This window comes from Sinocyclocheilus rhinocerous, unplaced genomic scaffold (assembly GCF_001515625.1).
Source record: "Sinocyclocheilus rhinocerous isolate Xijiao unplaced genomic scaffold, SAMN03320098_v1.1 scaffold278, whole genome shotgun sequence".
Lineage (NCBI taxonomy): Eukaryota > Metazoa > Chordata > Actinopteri > Cypriniformes > Cyprinidae > Sinocyclocheilus > Sinocyclocheilus rhinocerous.
The window spans coordinates 981,327-1,000,440 of NW_015664178.1; the positions used below are offsets into that span (position 1 = coordinate 981,327).

Consider the following 19,114-nt stretch of genomic DNA (forward strand, 5'->3'; position numbering starts at 1 on the left):
CCTGGAGGGCCGGTGTCCTGCAGAGTTTAGCTCCAACCCTAATTAAACACACCTGAACCAGCTAATCAAGCTCTTACTAGGCATAGAAACTTTCGGTCAGGTGTTTTGAGGCAAGTTGGAGATAAACTCTGCAGGACACCGGCCCTCCAGGACCGAGTCTGGACAGCCCTGATCTAGAGTTTCATGCCAGAACTCAATATATTTAAATTGCCTTTGACGAGACAAAATTGAGAACTGCTGTATATTTTAGAATTACTAGCCTCTAGTTAAAATTACTGCGCAAACACTTTGGGACTGATATTGCACAACAAAATATTTTCTACCTTTAATAAATTCGCTAATTAGTAGCATAAATAAATTGGTAGTAATTATACCACCAGCAAACCAAAATTGAAACTGTTAATGCAATGGACCCTGCTCATGCATGTCTGTACTGAGTCTGTACTTATTCACAGGGCGATTCCAGCAGAGGGGGAATCAAAAGGAAATCAATTCACATCTCAAACACCTCCCAGTGCATCTACTGCCCAGGGCCACCAGTTAATGTTGTTTGTGCAGCATTAGTCTGAGTTACCATGGGACTGGGAACTCAGTTCTACACAAAATAAAAATGTTAGCTTATATTTGGGCCATCATTGGCACTCACCTGCAGACCGATGGGACCGGGAGGTCCAGGAAAGCCTCGGGATCCTTCATCTCCCTTCTGTCCAAACATACCCTGCTGTCCACGAGGACCTGGTTCACCATCAGCTCCCTGAAATAGGCATAAGTCAGAGTCGCAATGCATTTCATTAAATTCGAAATGACAGAAATAGTAGATGTGAAATGATTCTGGATGTGTAGTCAAGACGTACAGTAGGTCCAGGAGCTCCAATAGTTCCCTGAAGACCAGGTGGACCTGGTGGACCCTAGTGGACAACACAATGAAGAAGGTGATCAGAACAGAGCTGTACTAAGAGATGGGAATCTCAAGAAATTCAACAATTCTGGTTCCTCAATCATTTAATTACTGACTCTTCTAGCACTTTTCAGGGAATAATTCCTTTAAGTTAGGTAATTTCGAGTTAGACATAGTATGGACCGATTGAGTGATTGACATGCTTTCAAGACTGATTCATGATTCTTTTAGACCAATTAATTAAAAGAACCGGTTTGTATGATTCATTCATTTGTGAATCAGACTATACTGGTTGTGCTGTATGTTTGTTGTTGCATGCAACCAGCAAGAACAACACAAAAGAAGTCAATTTAATGTCTTTTTTTTTTTTAACCATTGGAAGAAACCTTAAAAAATGAATGTCATGAAAATCATTCAGTAATGGTATTTTATGTAAAATCGGTTCTGAATGCAAATCGTACCGTGTGTATAAATAAGGATTTTACAATCTAATTTACTCACCTGTTCACCTTTGTCGGCTTTGCTTCCCTTCTGGCCTGGTTCGCCCACTTCTCCCTGGAAGGGTCATGCAAAATCCATTTTTCCTTTTTAAAACTATATAATGTATAAAATCACAGACTGGTGAATATAACTGAAAGAAACTCCATGTTGAAGTAAACCGTTTACTGTGCAGTAAAATATATGACATTACTGTTGACCTGCATGGAGTTTTACTGCAAATTAAATTATAAATATTGTCTCTGAACTAACAGACATGGCCAGATAAAGCATTTCTATAACATATTCTTGGCACGTAAACCCATGAAGCTTGTTAGAGGATACTGATGGAGAGACAACGTTTATGGTACCCTGCGCTAATTTGATTACAGGCCGCCTTTGCTGATGATGATGGATTGGCGGCAGCAAAGAGTGACTGAGAGATAGGCATGCGTTTCAGATGGCCGTGCAGTGTGTGTTTGTGATGATGAAGAATGATCGCTGTCCAAAAAGTGAGGGCGAGGAATTCTGGGAAGAGATGTGAGATATACTAGAGTGATAGGAGAGAAATCATTTTCTTGTTTTCTAGTAGAATGTTTCAAAATCTTTAAAACAAGAAAAAATATTTGAGACACAACACTTTAGAAGATACTAAGACTTTTTTTCTTGAATTAAATGTATTTTACTTACTTACCTCACTGGCAAATAGTTTTTAAAAGGAAAAAGTGAAGAAATTGAAGAAGTTTTAGTGAGATTTATGCTTAAAAACTATTTGCCAATAGGATAAGATAGATACATTCTCTGAAAGCTATTTCATTTGACTCATTTTACTTGACTTTATTTTTCACGGTGTAATGAAGGTTTAGAAGTGATGACGGAAAACTTCCATTTAATCAGTATGAAAGTTAAGATGAAGTGCAATCCATTACAGTCCTGCAGTGGTGACTTTGAATTGTCTGCGTTAACTGACACATCAAGAGAAGCATAATGTAATGTCTCCCCTCTCTACTGTCTAAATGTATTAACATTAATCAAAATTGCAATTAACCTTGTCACCATCTTCTCCAGGTGGACCCTGAGGTCCTGCTGGCCCCGGCAGACCAACTGGACCTTGTACTCCATCCCGACCGGCTGGACCTGGAGGACCTCTCTCTCCCTGAACAAAGACATGTGATAAAAGATATAAATAGTGCTAAGGTGGAGGTTATGTGGTTACTATGAAACCTTAAGCTATTCACTGTCACTCATAAATGTCTTATGTAATATAAGAAACACAAATTGATTATCATTGTATCTAATCAGCACAATTACCGGTGCACCCTTCTCTCCAGCAGGTCCCGGGGGTCCCTGGGGTCCAGTACGTCCAGACAACCCAATGGGGCCAGCAGGTCCTGCTGCTCCTCTCTCACCAGGGGAACCCTATGACAAAAAGTGATTTAACATATTTGACACTTAGATACTCCATAGACATATACATGCTACAGCAAGTCTGATTTACTGAAGCATATACTACATTAATATGCTTCTAAAGATCTAGCGTACCTCACGTATTAGTCATGTATAAAGGGTTAAACTGGTTTCTCCCAAACCACATCTTTTTAAGGATGTATTTTTAGTGCTGAAAATCCAAATGAGAAGCTTTTGCTTATGAATGATTCTGCTCTAGCCCCCAAAATCAAGACATTTCAGACCATTTTCAGACTGTTTCTTCTGTCGACTGCATAAATAACTCCATAGAAACATAGAAAGCTAGCTCTTTGTAAAGGTTACGTGTTTAACCCTCGTTCCCTGGAGGAGGGAACGGAGACGTTACATCCAGTCGCCATAATTGCTGATGTCTGTGTTGATGTTAGGGGGTTGCTATGTGGTTGCTAAGGTGTTCAGAGTGTTTTAACATGTTTATAGTCAAATGTTAGGCTGTTGCTATGCAGCTGCTAAAGAATTCTCAGTGTTTTTTAACATGTTGCTATGCAGATGTTAGAATGTTGCTATGCGGTTGCTAAGGTGTTCTGATTGTTTTTGATGTTGTTATGCTGATGTTAAGCTATTGCTATGCGGTTGCAAAGGTGTTCTGATAGTTTTTGATGTTGTTATGCTGATGTTAAGCTGTTGCTATGCGGTTGCTATGGTGTTCTGATTGCTTTTTATGTTGTTATGCTGATGTTTTGGTGTTAATATGAGGTTGCTAAGCTGAGTGTTTTTAACAAGGGGTTCTGAGTGTTTTTAATATGCTGATGTTAGGCTGTTGCTATGCAGTTGCTAATGAGTTTTGTGTTTAACATACTACTATGCAAATGTTAGGCTGCTGCTATACATTGGCTAAGGTATTCTGATGGTTTTTAACATTATTATGCTAATGTTAGGGTGTTGCTATGTGGTTTCTAAGGTGTTCTGGATGTTTCTAACATGCTACTATGCTAATGTTAGGCCATTGCTATGCAGCTGCTAAGGAGTTCTCAGTGTTTTTAAAATAATGCTATGTGGATATTAGGCTGTTGCTATGCGGTTGCTAAGGTGTTCTGCGTGTTCTTAATGCAACGCTATGGGATTTAGTACCGATTTAAATATCGTAAGTCCTACAACTTTCCTCAACAAGCCAATAAATTTGTGGTTTCAAATGTCTGTGGTACAAACAATGCGGGACAGTTTATGCACCTGATAGTGATATTTGCCTTTGCAAACACTGCTAATTAAGTCATTGCATTGGGACAGTACAGAAGGTCTTCAACAAATTAGGATGAAATTGTCCAAACAACCTGTGCAATGCGTTGCGACTAACAAGTGCAACAAACATCGTACAACAGAGTGTGGTGAGAATTATACAATCAGAACGGCACAGCGACAGCTAAGAGGGGAGCTGTTGAAAGAACAAAAAAACTTTCTGTTGGGCGACAAATCTACTCTTACTAGTGGGCGAACATGCCCTTAGACTTCTTATCTCTCTTTCTAAACGTGGTTTAATTTGTAGACCCCTGCATCTTCATACAAATGCAAATGTATCCTTTATCGGACTGACACAGCTGAATTTAAAACTCCTCAATGACTTTTCATCCAGCCATTCTAATCTGGCAGCGCACTATCAAGGCCTGAAAAAGAGCAATTATAGGGTGACAATACTTATCGTTTTTTCCGTAAGAGAAAAGAATCGGTGAAGAAAAGAATGTGGTATAAATTCGAGAAACTCTTGAGGACATTCAACGTGCCCGTCACATAAAATCTAATGAAACAGCTATGGTATAAAATGTCAAGAGGAGGTAATTACAAACCGGTGCTGTGAATTTATCTCGAGACACTCTGGTGGTCACCATCACACCCTCTAGTGTTAGCTAATGCCACTGCATGAGGCACTGTGAGAGACATTGATCCAACTGTCCGGTTCGGTATCTCTCATTTATTGAGAGTATGAATCAGCCGTGTACTCTACTTTGTTTGTGCATATGTTCGGCAGCGAAGAACACTTTAAAAATCCTTAATGGTGTTTTTGAGATTGAGATCTTCCTGACCACTCCCACAACCCTCTCAGACTCCTAAATATTGAATGTTGCTTTTGGGAGAATGAACTACTCACATTGTATGATGGGAAACCATGGAAACAGAGTACTTACAACCGGACCAGGGGGGCCCTGAGGGCCTTCGGCTCCTTTCAAACCAGGTGGACCCTGCAGAGGGCAAAAGAGAAAGAAGAACAAAATATGAATGAGTAAATAGGCCTAACAAGAAGGTTCATATCAAAGTGTCAGCATTAGTAATTTTCTCTTGAGCATGATCCAACACGTCATCTATTGATGCTCAAAGCCAGATATAAACATGTACTGTAGGTTTTAGTGCACCGTGCCTGAGCAAACAAATCTACCTGTAGCTCATAACTGAGATAATACATCTACCACACAATATGACCGACACATAATGGAGATTTCACATTGAAAGCTTTTGAGAATCCACACTGAAAGTGCTTGTAGTTTTGCTTTTTCAAACTTCGGTTCTTGCATGTGTTGTGACCTGTCAAGGTGTACAAAAACCAATGGTGTTTGCCTTCATTACTGACATTAAAACTAGTTTTAGGTATCTCTTATGCCAAGTTTGAATCTATGGAAGCGTGAAAGAGATTTGAGAACTATAGCTTAAATATCAGACTGTTTCTAAAACAAAGCTATCATATGGCTTTAGAAATATTGGAACATAGCACACAAGTCACATTGGGTTTTGTGCAAAACAATAGTAGCAAACATCAGACAAATTCTCCTTAGATATTACATAAAACAAAGAAAGAGTTTGGAATGACATGAGGGCAAATGATTTTTGAGATGACAATTTCTAACTAGATGAATTATTACTTTGAGTCAAGGATCATAATGACTCTATTTCTGCTCTATTTCTTGCTCATAAACTTAACTGCTTCAAATATTACCTGGAACACTGTGGGCAATACAAAATCCTGAAAGGATAATGCTCTAATGAATTCCTATGAACCTCTATTCTGCAATTTCATGCAGCTCTCAGATTTCACCAACAGTATTTTAAGCTTTTTCTTAAAGGGAATAGCTAACCAAAAAATGAAAATATTCTTATGTTGCTGGAAATCTTGATTTTGAAAGAATCTTTACATAGATTTGCTGTCAAGTCCCAAAAAGTACAAAAAAGAAGAAGAAAAAACCCCCCCACCATAAAAGCACTATAAACACTGCATTTCGTTTTTGTATTTGTATTTTAAAAATCTGTATTTTATATATATATATATATATTTTATTTTTTTTATTTTTTTTATTTTTATTTTTATTTTCACACAGTATATATATATATATGTTGGTAGAAAACAAATAAAGTGAATGTAACCATGTAAGCCTTTATATTATGTGCAAAAAAGGGGTTAAAATCACATTTCATTCTAACATTGTAACATTGCAATCTAAAAACAAAATTCACTAAACATAGTTAAATTCACTAAACTAAAAATTAAAATAAATGAGAACAAAAGCACAGTTGTGTTAGGCTGTTTTGATTACCCCATTACAGTCACTTTACAGTCAGTGCTATCATAAAAATAGACTTACTTGTAGGTTTATAATTCTACATGTCACATTTATCGTCCAACTACAAATATTTCAGCGAAATGTATATTTTATTCAGAATTATTGCGCTCCTATTTAATTGAGCTCTGTCCGTTTGGCGCGCATGCGCGCGGCGGCGCTCGTTCACTGAAGTGAAGTTTAGTGGAGAATCCCAGAAGGCTCATGCACTTCTGACAGAAAAATGTAAATATTTCCATGGCTATCTAACATTTACAGATGGAGAATATACCTGTGAAATGTAAGTTATGCATTCAGGAAGACAGCACATCTCAACGGTATTGCCTCAAATCGAATCGCTTATAAATAAAATATCGATATATCGTACAAACTCGATTTCCCGTCCAGCCCTAGTTCAAGAGTTGTCACACAAGTAGATTATGACAAATTTCAGTCTGTTCCTCACTTGAAATATAGTGCACAAGTTGTATGGACCCCTTTTTATTGCGCTTTTTGGCGCTTGTATAGTTGTATGGCTAAAAAAACCTAACATACTGGGTTGGTAATGACATGATTGTAAGTAACTAATGACAGAGATTACTTTTTTTTTTTTTTGGAAGGAGGTGAAATATTTCAGAAAATAAGCAAAATTATGTAATGAAGAAATTATGATTTTATAACTTATACCCAAGTCATGAAAGACTGTTGAGTCCTACTGCTTCTAAACTGATTTTTGTACTTGCACAAACTGACAGCGGGTTTGGTCTCTTCTGACTGTGGCTGTTACTAATCTCCTGTATGAGAGAGAAATCCACAGATCTCGACTGCCTGCTGGTTCTGCCTTTACCTGATTGATATTTACTGGCCTCTTTTTCTCTCACAGGTCAACCGGGGCACAGTAAAAATCAAAGATCTGACAAAAGCTCTCATGTGTGTGTGTGTGAGGAGATTTGTGAATCCATGTAAATGAACTTTTGGTTCCATAAACTACACTTAAATACTAATATGAAACTAATAGAAACTACCATGTAGTTGTGTATGTTTCATGAACGTCCTTGTAGGTCCATCTGTGTGTGTGTGTGTGTGTCAGGGCTCATGGAGGTGCTGTTGTGTTTTGTGAGTGAGGGCTTGAGATTGCCTCTCTAAAGGGCAGACACACACGGTGGTCTCAGTAATGACAGTAAAATCGCCCCAGTAGAAAACAACCAGGCAGAGCATGGAGAGCCAGTCTCTGCCACTGACCTTGAGATCAGACATCAACAATGAACAAACAACCTCGTCTCCCAAAATCTAATTGCCAACATTTCCACTTAAATCATTCTTTGGCCAGATAATTAATGTAAAAGACAACAACCCAGCCACTACAAAAGGTGGTAAAGGGAAAAACGTGAACCACAGTCAAGTTAGCATAATGTATCTCTGCATTAAACAATGCAAAGTTAGCTTTTTTAGAGGTTATACACCCTATTAAAGTCTTTGTGCAGTGTATTGAAGTCCAATTCTGTGGATGTAATAAGCCAGGGCTGCTGTCTAACTCTCTGTCTATCTCTAAGATTAGGAGGATTTATTGCAGTGATTTATTCGCGACGGGAGCATGATCTTACCGTCACTCCAGGAAGACCTCTCTCTCCTGGGAACCCTCTCAGTCCTGGAGGACCGTCTTTTCCTGGACTGCCCAGAGGACCTGGATCTCCCTGCGGAAAGACAGTTGCCAATTGAATATTTTATTGAACTTCAAATATAATGAACAGAAAAATTACACAAAATGAATTCTTAGCTGATGATAATGAGCTCTGAACTGATGAAATAAGTCCAATTCTGTGGATGTAATAAGCCAGCAGCCCTAAGCCCTAAGTCTAACTCTCTGTCTATCTCTAAGATTAGGAGGATTTATTGCAGTGATTTATTCGCGACGGGAGCATGATCTTACCGTCACTCCAGGAAGACCTCTCTCTCCTGGGAACCCTCTCAGTCCTGGAGGACCGTCTTTTCCTGGACTGCCCAGAGGACCTGGATCTCCCTGCGGAAAGACAGTTGCCAATTGAATATTTTATTGCACTTCAAATATAATGAACAGAAAAATTACACAAAATGAATTCTTAGCTGATGATAATGAGCTCTGAACTGATGAAATGATCCTGAATTATTGCTAGCTTCAAATCCACCGTCGCTAGCGCTGGCAGGTCGATTCAATTAATATTTAATCTGATTCCACAGCATGATTAAAACTGCAGTGTGTAAATTCTTTATAATGAAACATGTTTCCAAATAGATTTTGAACAATCCATCCATTACACTGGTCTGACAAACAGAAGCTAAAATTTGCAGGACCAAGACAAAGTTTTTAGCCCACATTTTTGGGGGAATCAAGTTGGAAATCGGAACCTTTAAAATTTATGAAAAGAACATTTAAATACATTCAATATGTTAACATGTCCATCTTATGTTAATTATGCTAATTGCAACTGAAAGACCAAATTTTGTACAGTACCATTCAAAACTTTGGTGTCAGATAGTTTTTTTTAATGTTCTTGGATCTTATGTTCACCAAGGCTGCATTTAATCAAAAATACAGTGAAAACAGCACGAATGACTGAACGAAAGTGTACATTATTGGTAGCTAATTGTTGTTAATAAAGTTTTCGCACTGATATGTTGACATAGTTCATATTTCAGCACAATTAAATCAAGCCTGCCTAAAACAAGTATTAAGAATCCTAAAGTGTCTTGAGGGGCCAACAAGTGCCTTCGAACAGTAAACTGCAATCAGACAGGCCTGCCTGAGAGGCTCAAGAGTGATTTTTGAGATTTAAAATAGCTAGAAAGCTTAACACTGTTTTAGCCTTTTGAAAAACCTCCATTTGACCTCAGTGTCTCTGCATTTTGATTGGACCACTGAAAGTGTTATATTCAGCTAATAAAAAGAGGAAACAAATGAGCGAAAACAGGAAAATGACTGCAGAAAGACCGTGAGTCTGACCGCTCAGACTGCGGCAGCATACTCTGCCTCCGGGGTGTTCACTCATGTCTGACAGCCTGTCTGAAGTGGGCCGATCAAGCTGATTAAAGTGTCTCCGTTTAGAAGTGGCAGAAATTGCAACTGAGACAGGAAGGTTGGACACTCACTGAAATTCAGTTCAGCCTTTAAAAGCCACGTCTACTAACAATTTAGACTCTATTTAGAAAGGGAATTCAGCAATTTTCCACAGTATGGACGTTATTGCTCTGGAAAACTTGGACACACTTGGACAGAACGAGTTGTTGGTCAACAAACTGATGTCCACTGGCTGTTTTTTCTTAAAGAAATAATAACGGGGGGTCATAATCAATCATTTTTAGTTCTGTTTGACCTAAAAACTTTGTTTTTAGTTTTCCAATAAGAAAGGATTGAATTTTAGTTTAACTATTGCTAACAAGGCAATCAATTAGTTTCTGTTTGTATTTGCCCTGTATATATTCTATCTGGCTGAAAGTCATGTAAACATGAACATCATTCACCTTTGCACCTTCTTTTCCACCAGCACCTGGGAGACCCTGCTCTCCGGGGGGACAACCTTGGTTCTCTGGTCCTCTCTCACCAATAGGACCGGTTTCTCCTGTTGGACCCTTTCAAGCCATTACAGACACATTTGTGAGATTAACAGGCAAATCCTTCTGCTTATCTAAACTATATATATATATATATATATATTTATATTCATGCAATAACATAAACACCTACCTGTGGTCCGACAACACCTCCAGGTCCTGGTGGGCCAGTTTTGCCTTGGAAACCCTAGGGGAAAAAATCACTTCAACTGGTGGACCATCAAGTAAAAATGGATTTTATAAGCTGCGGTACTTCACACTAAGTTTATTGCTCTTAAATGTGATAAACAAGCATCTCCTACTGGGCCATGTCATTATTAATAAAGCTTCTGCCTGGATCAGAAATAACTGCCATAACTCCTTCAGATTTACACATAACTCAGAGGCTCATTCAGTCCCTGAACACGCTCTCTTCCCACAACTGATCAGTGATGTCTGCTATATGTTATCGCTTAGGCTATTTGGGTGTTCTATAAGTGTGAGTGATCAGAAACACTTACAGTTTCTCCCCGCTGGCCAGGGTGACCAGGCAGCCCATCCTTTCCAGGTGGTCCCTAAAACAGAGAACAAAGTACTGTACTGTAAGTACTGTACTGTACTAGGTCTGTAAATGGCACATTTTTCAGCATCTAAAACAGTATAGATAAACAGGTACTTACAGGGGGGCCCTTCGGTCCTGGGAAACCAACGGCACCCTGGGGCCCTTGAGGTCCCTGAAAAAAACAGGAAAATACATTTATTTGGTGAGAAGTTTGTTGTTTTACTTAAAAAATAAGACAGCAAAGCAGTGCAGATGGTTTAATGGCAATATCTGAAATGTGAACTAGAAGAAGTGAATATTTGTCTAATGATCTTTTGTCTTATAATCTCAGTAAAAGAGAATTTATAAATACTAACAAAAACAAAACATTAATAAAATATTACAAGCTGAAACTAAGTGCAATGTAGGAACAGTCAACAGGCTTTTCGAAATGCTTAAAAAAGGCTTTCAGATTCCAACTGAGAAACGGAATAAATAAACAGGAAAACACTGAAAAATAGAGGACGAAACGAGAACAGGATTTCATGGTAGAGACAAACAGTGCAACATCAGATTTCGAGTGATGTGAGCCTTGGACAACAGCCTTCCAGTGGTCTAATACTCAAGAGCTCTTCATAAATCTATAATAGCTTTCAGACGGAAACACGGGTTTGGTGGTAAGTCCTCTTATCTGGAGTACCCCCACATGCTGAGCTAATCCTCACCGTGCTTCCTGCTAAATCACCCTCTCTGAGCGCTTCAAGCCGTACACCATCTCACTGTAGATAGAATGATGGCATAAAAATGTTTGCTGCAATGCATTCTGGGTGGCACTTACTCTCTCGCCGGGTGGGCCAGGTGGACCGTCGTTGCCCGCTGTTCCCTGTTGGATAATGAGAGAGCGAAGCATAAGGACTGTGCAACGGAAGTGACTGACAAAAACAAAGCCTGAAGGAAGCAGTACCTTAGGGCCTAGCTTTCCTGTTGGGCCTCTGGCACCGCGTGCACCACGGGGACCCTAAAATTTCAGGATATTTAAGACTCTTTTTGGCTTGCATAATTAAATTCAGCAAAATTAAATAAAAATAGAAGGTCAAGTGCTGAAGCAGTACATACCGTCGGACCTCTTTGACCTCTTGGACCAGATTTCCCTGCCACTCCCTTTGAAAAGAAAGAAGAAAAATGAGTGTGGTAAAAATTGAGGGTGAATTCAATAGCTACACACAGCAAATCCAATTGCTGCAGTTGTTGCCGTTCTTTTTGCCAAGATGAGATGACAGTGTGTAGCGGGGGAAAACAAGCATTGGATTCTAGGAGCCATGGCAATATTTGTTTCAGGTGAGGTGTAGGTGTATTAGAAGCACACAAACATACACACATACACTGTCATTTTGCTCCCTGCTCATGAGCAGGATCTAAACACTTGGAAAAATAGCAGCTAACCTGACATTTAGTTATGAATAATCATAAATGCTTAGGGCACAGTTGCTTTTGCTAAGAGGTTTCCCATGAACAGACAAACCCAAGGTTTGTTTGCAAGTGAGATTCCCATTGAATTAATGGGTGAGACACTTTCATAGGTCCGTTCGCCGCGGGACCCCCTCAAGCGCGGGGCCAGGTGCGGCTGCACCAATTGCACCCCCAAAGAACGGCCCTGTTCGTAAGAGTAGGTTTAGACTCAGTACTTAACATAATTTATCTTTAGCATTCTGTTTACGAAATAGTCACAAACATACAGTATCTATCCATTGCTTTGATAAACAAAATGTATCTAAAATGTGAATCTAAGCGGAATTTTGACATAGTAAAATGCAGGCTCTCTTATGGAAGGCATTAGCACAACAATGCTACTTAATTATAACGAGTGAAAACATGCTTTTAACTCTCTAAATGAGGTAATTTTGGTGTTGCGAGTAATAACTTAATGAAACTAAGCAAAATATAATGTAATTTAAAAACATAATTTGCATATGTGATGAGCTAAGCTAGTAGGCTAATCGACCTGTGGTATGCTAAACTAGTACATTGAATGGTAGCTTAAAAAAGGGAAGCTAATTTAAAAAAAATATACTATTACATGTAAAATATATTTTAAAAGACATTTATGGAGATCACACAAAGCAGGTTGGAAGAATCCATCTCACCCTGGCTCCTTTCTCTCCGTTGGCTCCTGGGAATCCGGGGAAACCGGTCGAACCCTGCAAATCAAAGAAAAAGACTTAAGCGAGGAAGAGAAGGCAGCAGGACCTGCATATTAATGAGGGATAAACTCCAAGAGTCCCGACTCTCCTGCTGATTCTGACAGTTACGTTACAACCTGTTAGCATTAGCATCTTTGGCTTTGCTACTTCCACAGTAGAGTTTTAAATAGCTGTGAGACTGCTTTGTCCCTATTGTTGGCAAGCTTTTTTCTCAGAATAATTCAGCGGTTGAAAGATAGACTTTGAATGCGTATGATATATCCCAAGATAAACAAGGCCGATCTCGATTATCAGTTTCCTTGTTTTGTTTGCACAAGACTAAGCACAGGAGAGCTTCAGGAAGGGATCGCTTGTCAGTGCGGAAATACAAAAGGGTCCACCGAGGACAGCGATCCAGACGTTGGACGAAAAAAAATGGCCACTCAGTCAGATAAACAACCAAACAGAGTTAATATTAAGAGTCACTACTGATTAGTCTTAATTGCTTTCATTCTCAACTCTTGTCTGTCTCTTTCTCTCATTTTCAATGCAGTAAATTAAAAACAGCTTACCCACGCTCCTCAATCCTGGCAGCGGTATAAGCATTCAAGAAAGAAAATCAATAGATTGTTTTACACATTCATTTTAAGGCCAGGCCTCAGAGTCGGGTCCTGCAGAAATCAGGTTTGATTTACCACAAAGCATATTGTGAAACTGTAAAGGTGAGGCAATGACGAATAAGCAATGACACTCTGTAAAAAAATGCCACAACTCTGACGCCAGTAACCACTCAGACAGTGATGGCTGGTCTTCAAAAGTGCACTTCATGATAATTTGAGAGTTGGCAGGCTTTGTGAATCCATTCCAGAGATGATGGCATGTCAAAGTGCTTGTAATCACATCACTTGTCTGTCGTTCGTTAATGCTGCTAAATAGAAGCGGATTTACGAGACTGTAAATTTACCACCGGAGTCAGCACCTCCGCTAGGACTGGGCTTTATTCCATCTAATTCAAGTAAATTCAAGATAGGCTTTAAAGGTGTCATTTCTACTCCACTATCGGCACCAAAATGAACTGCAAAAATAGTGAATGAGACAAACAAAATCTCACACAATTGGTGAAGCCTGTGTCGAGTCAACTGGCACATGCAAACAAACAGAATAAGGTTTTGACAGCAACACCTCCAATATGTGTACTTAAATAATATAGTATGTTAAAAGGGGTGGTCTGCAGAAAAGTTTAGAGAAAAATACTGGAAAAAAGTGAAATTTTAAATTAAATTTAAATGAAAAATGAATAAATTCATAAATACTAAATAAATCATAATATTTACAGAATTTGACACTGTCTTTATAATATATTTTTAGTGACAATACCAAGGAATGTATTTATTCCCAAAAATAGCCTTCATCAGTGGTTGAAAATTTCATTAAGTTTATCATATTCTGAAAGTACATATTCTAAAATCAAATCAAATAAAAGAATTCATGTTAATAAATAATTAATAAATGTTAATATTTACAGAATTTGGAATTATTGTCTTTATATCTTTTTAGATGACGGAGCTTTCATTAATGGCTGGAAATTAAGTTTCAAATTTAACTTCATTAAATTAATCACATTCTGAAAGTACACATTTTTGGATGCAGCAAAAATCTTCCAATGGCATAAGAATATATTTTAATTTAAAAAATTTAATATTCTAAGAAAACAAGTTTTATTATCTTATGCAGTTTTAATTCTCATGTATATTTATCTTATTTTAGAATGTTCCATATTAATCCATATTAATTTACCAAGCAACATACCAAACTGTATACTGAAAACTCAGAGTCTTCCCAGTTGTATCAACTAGGCGCCTGTAATGACGCCAGTGTTTGTCATAGAAGGTCTCCAGACCTCCAAGGCCACTTAAGGTCTAGTTTGGGGCTGGCTTGAGCCAGATTGGGTACTGCTGTTACAGCTGATGCTGTTGTTGATGAAAGGCACTGAGGTCGGACACATGCAACTGTGCTCCGACTTCTCCTCACTGCCTGCGTGACCAGCATCCCCAACAGCACAGGGAACAATCCTGGCATTAGCTGCTCATTTGAAAAAAGTCTCACTCAGTGCAGCATGCATAATGCATTCTCAGGAGGGCATTAGTTCATGCTAATGAGCCAAGTTGTTGTTTAGCTCATAAGTGAAACAATTATGATGCAGGTACAGGTGTCATGTTCAATTTAAGTGCATACCTTTGGCCCTTGACGTCCTGGATAGCCGGGCAATCCCGGAACACCAAGTTTGCCCTGATGGAAAACAAGCCAAGGATCATTAGTGCAAGAACATCTCTGGACAAACAAACATCTCATTTGATAATATTAATATTCCAAACACAAACCCCACATAACTTCCTGATGCCCTATGCATTGGTAATCAACTAATAATGGTAATCTGTAATTAACAAGCAGCGTACCTTTTCTCCAGCAAGTCCCAGGGGTCCAGATTCACCGTTGGGACCCGCACGACCCTTCGGGCCCTCTGGTCCATCCTCACCTCTGGGTCCAGCCAATCCAAATTCACCCTGAACATACACAGAAATCCAGCCAATCAGTGCGGCCCTTCATGGGATAAAATTAGGATGGACACTGTTTATTTACCCTGTCGCCTTTGAGACCCATGTCTCCCTTGAAACCCGGGAAACCATCCTCGCCCTGAAAAGTAGGATGAAACATTAGGGAAAACATATAGAGTGATGAAGCTATAACTTCTGCATATAAATACAGCACTATTAATTCTTTAGCATTGTACTAGATCTCCACCTGCTGACAATAATGCAGTACTGCAACACTGTCAATGATTTCATTCAGTCTAGAAGTTACAATGTTGTGCATATGGAATAAAGTGAACTAAAACCTGTGCTAAAAGCTCGATGGGTGCTAATGGCTAAAAATAAGCTAGCTGCTAAATGTATGCTAATTGTTATGATACACAGTGTTGATCTGTGATTGAATTCTCATTCTCTGTCACTAAACATCAGTCTGAATCTTTCACACATGTATGATGTATTATGCAACTTGTGACCACCTGACAGCGCTTGACTAAATGTGTGCTAACAGCTAAAAGTGAGCAAACATCTAAAGGTATGCTAACTGTTATGATTCATAGTGTTGATTTATGATTGAATTCTCATTCTCTGTCACTAAACATCAGTCTGAATGTGAACGCCTACATGTGCATGATGCATTCTGCAACTTTGTGACCACCTGACGGCATTGTCGACTCAACTAATGCCTTATTTATTTGGATATGGACACGGCTAGACACTCAGTCTTGTTATGATGGCACTACAGTATCAATCCCACCCTCAGTTGAGTGGCATTCTCAAACATTTTTTTCTACATTGTTAATTACAGCCGACTGCAATCTGGACGTACTTAATGGTGATGGAGTGATTTTGTGTCTTGAATAAGTGTTATGACACTTTCTCTGCATGATTAAACAGCACTTATGATATGATGTTTAAGTGGAGAGAATGTGTAGTGGCTATTGGACTCTTTTTATGCAGATTTAGTGACCAGTGTAAGTGTCATTGCAATGATTCTTAGTACAAGCATTAACTTCTAGTGGATAGTGTGGATAAATTCTTCTTTGCCTCATTCAAAAAATATGTGTTTTTTTTGGGTACCTTCTCTCCTTTGCCTCCCTTCAGTCCACGGACGCCATCAGCACCCTGTAAGACGGAGAGCATGTGATCAAGCAAAGATCGCAAACTCAGTGCATACCAATAAATCTCTATCAAACACAAAAAATGCCTTACCTTCACACCGCGAGGGCCAGGATAGCCGATGGGGCCCTGGGGACCGGTCTGGCCCTGAAAATGACACACTGAAAAATTACGAAATGTGTACGCCAAACAACAAATATCTGTGGCTGAGGTAACCTTGCAAGAGGTTTATAGCTAAAAAGATACTTTCAAACAATGTTTTCTAAATATGAAATTGAATTAAACAGTCAGAAGAAGAAAACCATAGTCAGGGACAAATATTACTTTGGTCAGACAGCTAAAAGATCAAGACCAAATGCTCATTTGCATCAGGGAGCTATTAACATTAGCAATTTTAACCACTTTTTAGCTGCCTGGCATTAGCATAATCACAAAATTAAATAATTTTTTATTAATAATCCATAATACAATAATATTACATATATAAATCTGATCGACCAGTACACATTCTGTTTAAATGCTCCCTAAAATTGTGTTTCCTTACCAAAGCTCCTTTCTCTCCAGGTGGACCCTCTTTACCAGGATGGCCCTGTAGAATAAATACAGATAATTAGTATAAAGTGACAGCTGAAAGACATATGTCTCTTTAGTGTGTGACATTAGCTATATATAGTTCTCAAAGTTTGTTATAAATAGTTTGTGTTTTGAGTCGCTTGAGCTGCAGATTCAACATGCATCTTTGCTATGATGCTTCTAAATGTGTAAGAAGATAGACAATCAGTTATGGTCTTTGTCCAATTTATAGACAACAGGCTGTGGAATATGTTTCAATCATCAGTAGTTTAGCAGACATGAATCACTTGATATATCAGTATCACTGATACTTACAGGAGGTCCATCTGCGCCAGGCAATCCAGGCAAACCAGACCTTCCCTGAGGACCCTGTATGAAGAGACAGAGAAAAAGAACTTCGATTGGATTAAGAAGAATTTCTAAGACCACAGATGCCCTACAGGAAATAACATGCACTGAATCATGAAAAATAAAATACGCTCGAAAATGAATGCTACAGAAATAAATGCATACTCCAGTGATGTTTTGAGACTAAGTCACATCTATCCTGCACCAAAGCTCATTTTGCATTTATTTATGTATCCAAAGCAAAAGAGCAAGACATATAAATATAAGTGATTGATAACACCGCCTGCAGAATGTTTGAGGAATGAAATCAAATATTTGCCTCTTACTAATTTCAGGGTGCTGATTGCAAAATGAGTGCATGTTTTGCTCTAGCATGTTACACTTTCTCAAAAAAATATAAATGTCTCAAATACATTTCATAGCATTTTTGCTTTTGACTACCATTTGTAAGGTGAAGAAGTCTTGTATTATTCTTTTATTACCAGAAAAACTGCCACAGAGACACGATTCCTAGCTTCCTCAGAGCCAAGTTATTATTATTTGTTCAATTATCAGCTGATTTTCACATATATAAATGATTCTGAAGACATTATGATTTTTACACTCCTTCACAGATTATAAATTAAATGATATATTATGAATACTTTTTTAAAACTGAATTTTATGAGTGCATTGAATACATTTGAAAAATTCTTCTTCTTTTTTTTTTTTTTAGCTTAATAACATTTTTGGCCTTTTTTGCTAGAGTTTTCTCAGCTGCAAGATGCAGGGTTGTGTAATGATAAATAAACCAACAATTTTATATCACCATGATATGTTACATATCTTTCTTTTTGGTCTCAATCTGTTTAAAGGAAACTCCTGAGAATTATATGCATGAAAACCACGAAAGACTTACTTTTTCTCCAGGCGGTCCGATGGGGCCCTGTGGACCTGGAAGACCCTGCACAACAGAAAACAGACAGCAAATGTCAAGCTTTGTTGCCATGGCAGCAGGGCGGGGGGAGATAGAGGGGTAGGTGTGTGGTAGAGAGGAGCCCAAACTGATGACTAACACCCAATAATGGACTTATTGTATTGCCCCTGTGTGTGTGTGTGTTGGCAGGGTCACTCGTGTTTGCACAGTGTGCTTGAGTGTGTGTGCATACACACGTGTGTTTACTGTGTGTGTGTGTTTACAGTGGCTGATTCAGTGTATTTGTGTATGTGCTGACCAGGAGTTCATTCCAGGGAAATTTGAGCTCACTGCTCTGATTCGACCGCTGCAGGTGGGGCGTTATGAATGAGATGCTTTCAGCTGCCCACTTCCTCTGAGCCCAGCAGAGGCTTACAGAAATATTTCAAATAATTTCACCGTGCCCTCTGAGCTTCAGAGTCGTTCGGAATTAAAAATGATAGTGGGGGCCTACACACGTGTGTTTACTATGTGTGTGTTTACAGTGGCTGATTCAGTGTTTTTGTGTATGTGCTGACCAGGAGTTCACTCCAGGGAAATCTGAGCTCACTGCTCTGATTCGACCGCTGCAGGTGAGGCGTTATGAATGAGACGCTTTCAGCTGCCCACTTCCTATGAGCCCAGCAGAGGCTTACAGAAATATTTCAGATAATTTCACCGTGCCCTCTGAGATTGAAAAATGATAGTGAGGATGAGAAATTGGTTAAACGAATTGGGTTAAATAATAAGTCAGATTTCAGTTGATCAAATAATTAAATATTTAAGCCTGTAAAGCAAAATCAAACAGTATATATATATATATATATATATATATATATATATATATATATATGTGTTTTTTTATAATCATAGAGATATTTTA

General features: G+C 38.6%; 1 protein-coding gene across 1 annotated transcript in view; it reads right to left on the reverse strand.

Annotated features, from left to right (window-relative positions):
* The window catches only part of LOC107729642 (collagen alpha-1(XI) chain-like), a 91,955-nt gene that overhangs the window by 19,244 nt on the left and 53,597 nt on the right, over positions 1-19,114 (reverse strand). Inside the window, exons 21-43 of the mRNA XM_016540277.1 lie at positions 18,196-18,240; positions 17,265-17,318; positions 16,921-16,965; positions 16,470-16,523; positions 16,338-16,382; positions 15,310-15,363; positions 15,126-15,233; positions 14,905-14,958; positions 12,634-12,687; positions 11,606-11,650; positions 11,454-11,507; positions 11,328-11,372; positions 10,629-10,682; positions 10,470-10,523; positions 10,103-10,156; positions 9,880-9,987; positions 8,312-8,401; positions 4,981-5,034; positions 2,687-2,794; positions 2,424-2,531; positions 1,400-1,453; positions 855-908; positions 647-754 (exon numbers count right to left, since the gene is read on the reverse strand). Of these exons, the coding sequence (XP_016395763.1) occupies positions 647-754; positions 855-908; positions 1,400-1,453; positions 2,424-2,531; positions 2,687-2,794; positions 4,981-5,034; positions 8,312-8,401; positions 9,880-9,987; positions 10,103-10,156; positions 10,470-10,523; positions 10,629-10,682; positions 11,328-11,372; positions 11,454-11,507; positions 11,606-11,650; positions 12,634-12,687; positions 14,905-14,958; positions 15,126-15,233; positions 15,310-15,363; positions 16,338-16,382; positions 16,470-16,523; positions 16,921-16,965; positions 17,265-17,318; positions 18,196-18,240 (1,503 nt within the window). The remainder of the gene's footprint in view (positions 1-646; positions 755-854; positions 909-1,399; positions 1,454-2,423; positions 2,532-2,686; positions 2,795-4,980; positions 5,035-8,311; positions 8,402-9,879; positions 9,988-10,102; positions 10,157-10,469; positions 10,524-10,628; positions 10,683-11,327; positions 11,373-11,453; positions 11,508-11,605; positions 11,651-12,633; positions 12,688-14,904; positions 14,959-15,125; positions 15,234-15,309; positions 15,364-16,337; positions 16,383-16,469; positions 16,524-16,920; positions 16,966-17,264; positions 17,319-18,195; positions 18,241-19,114) is intronic.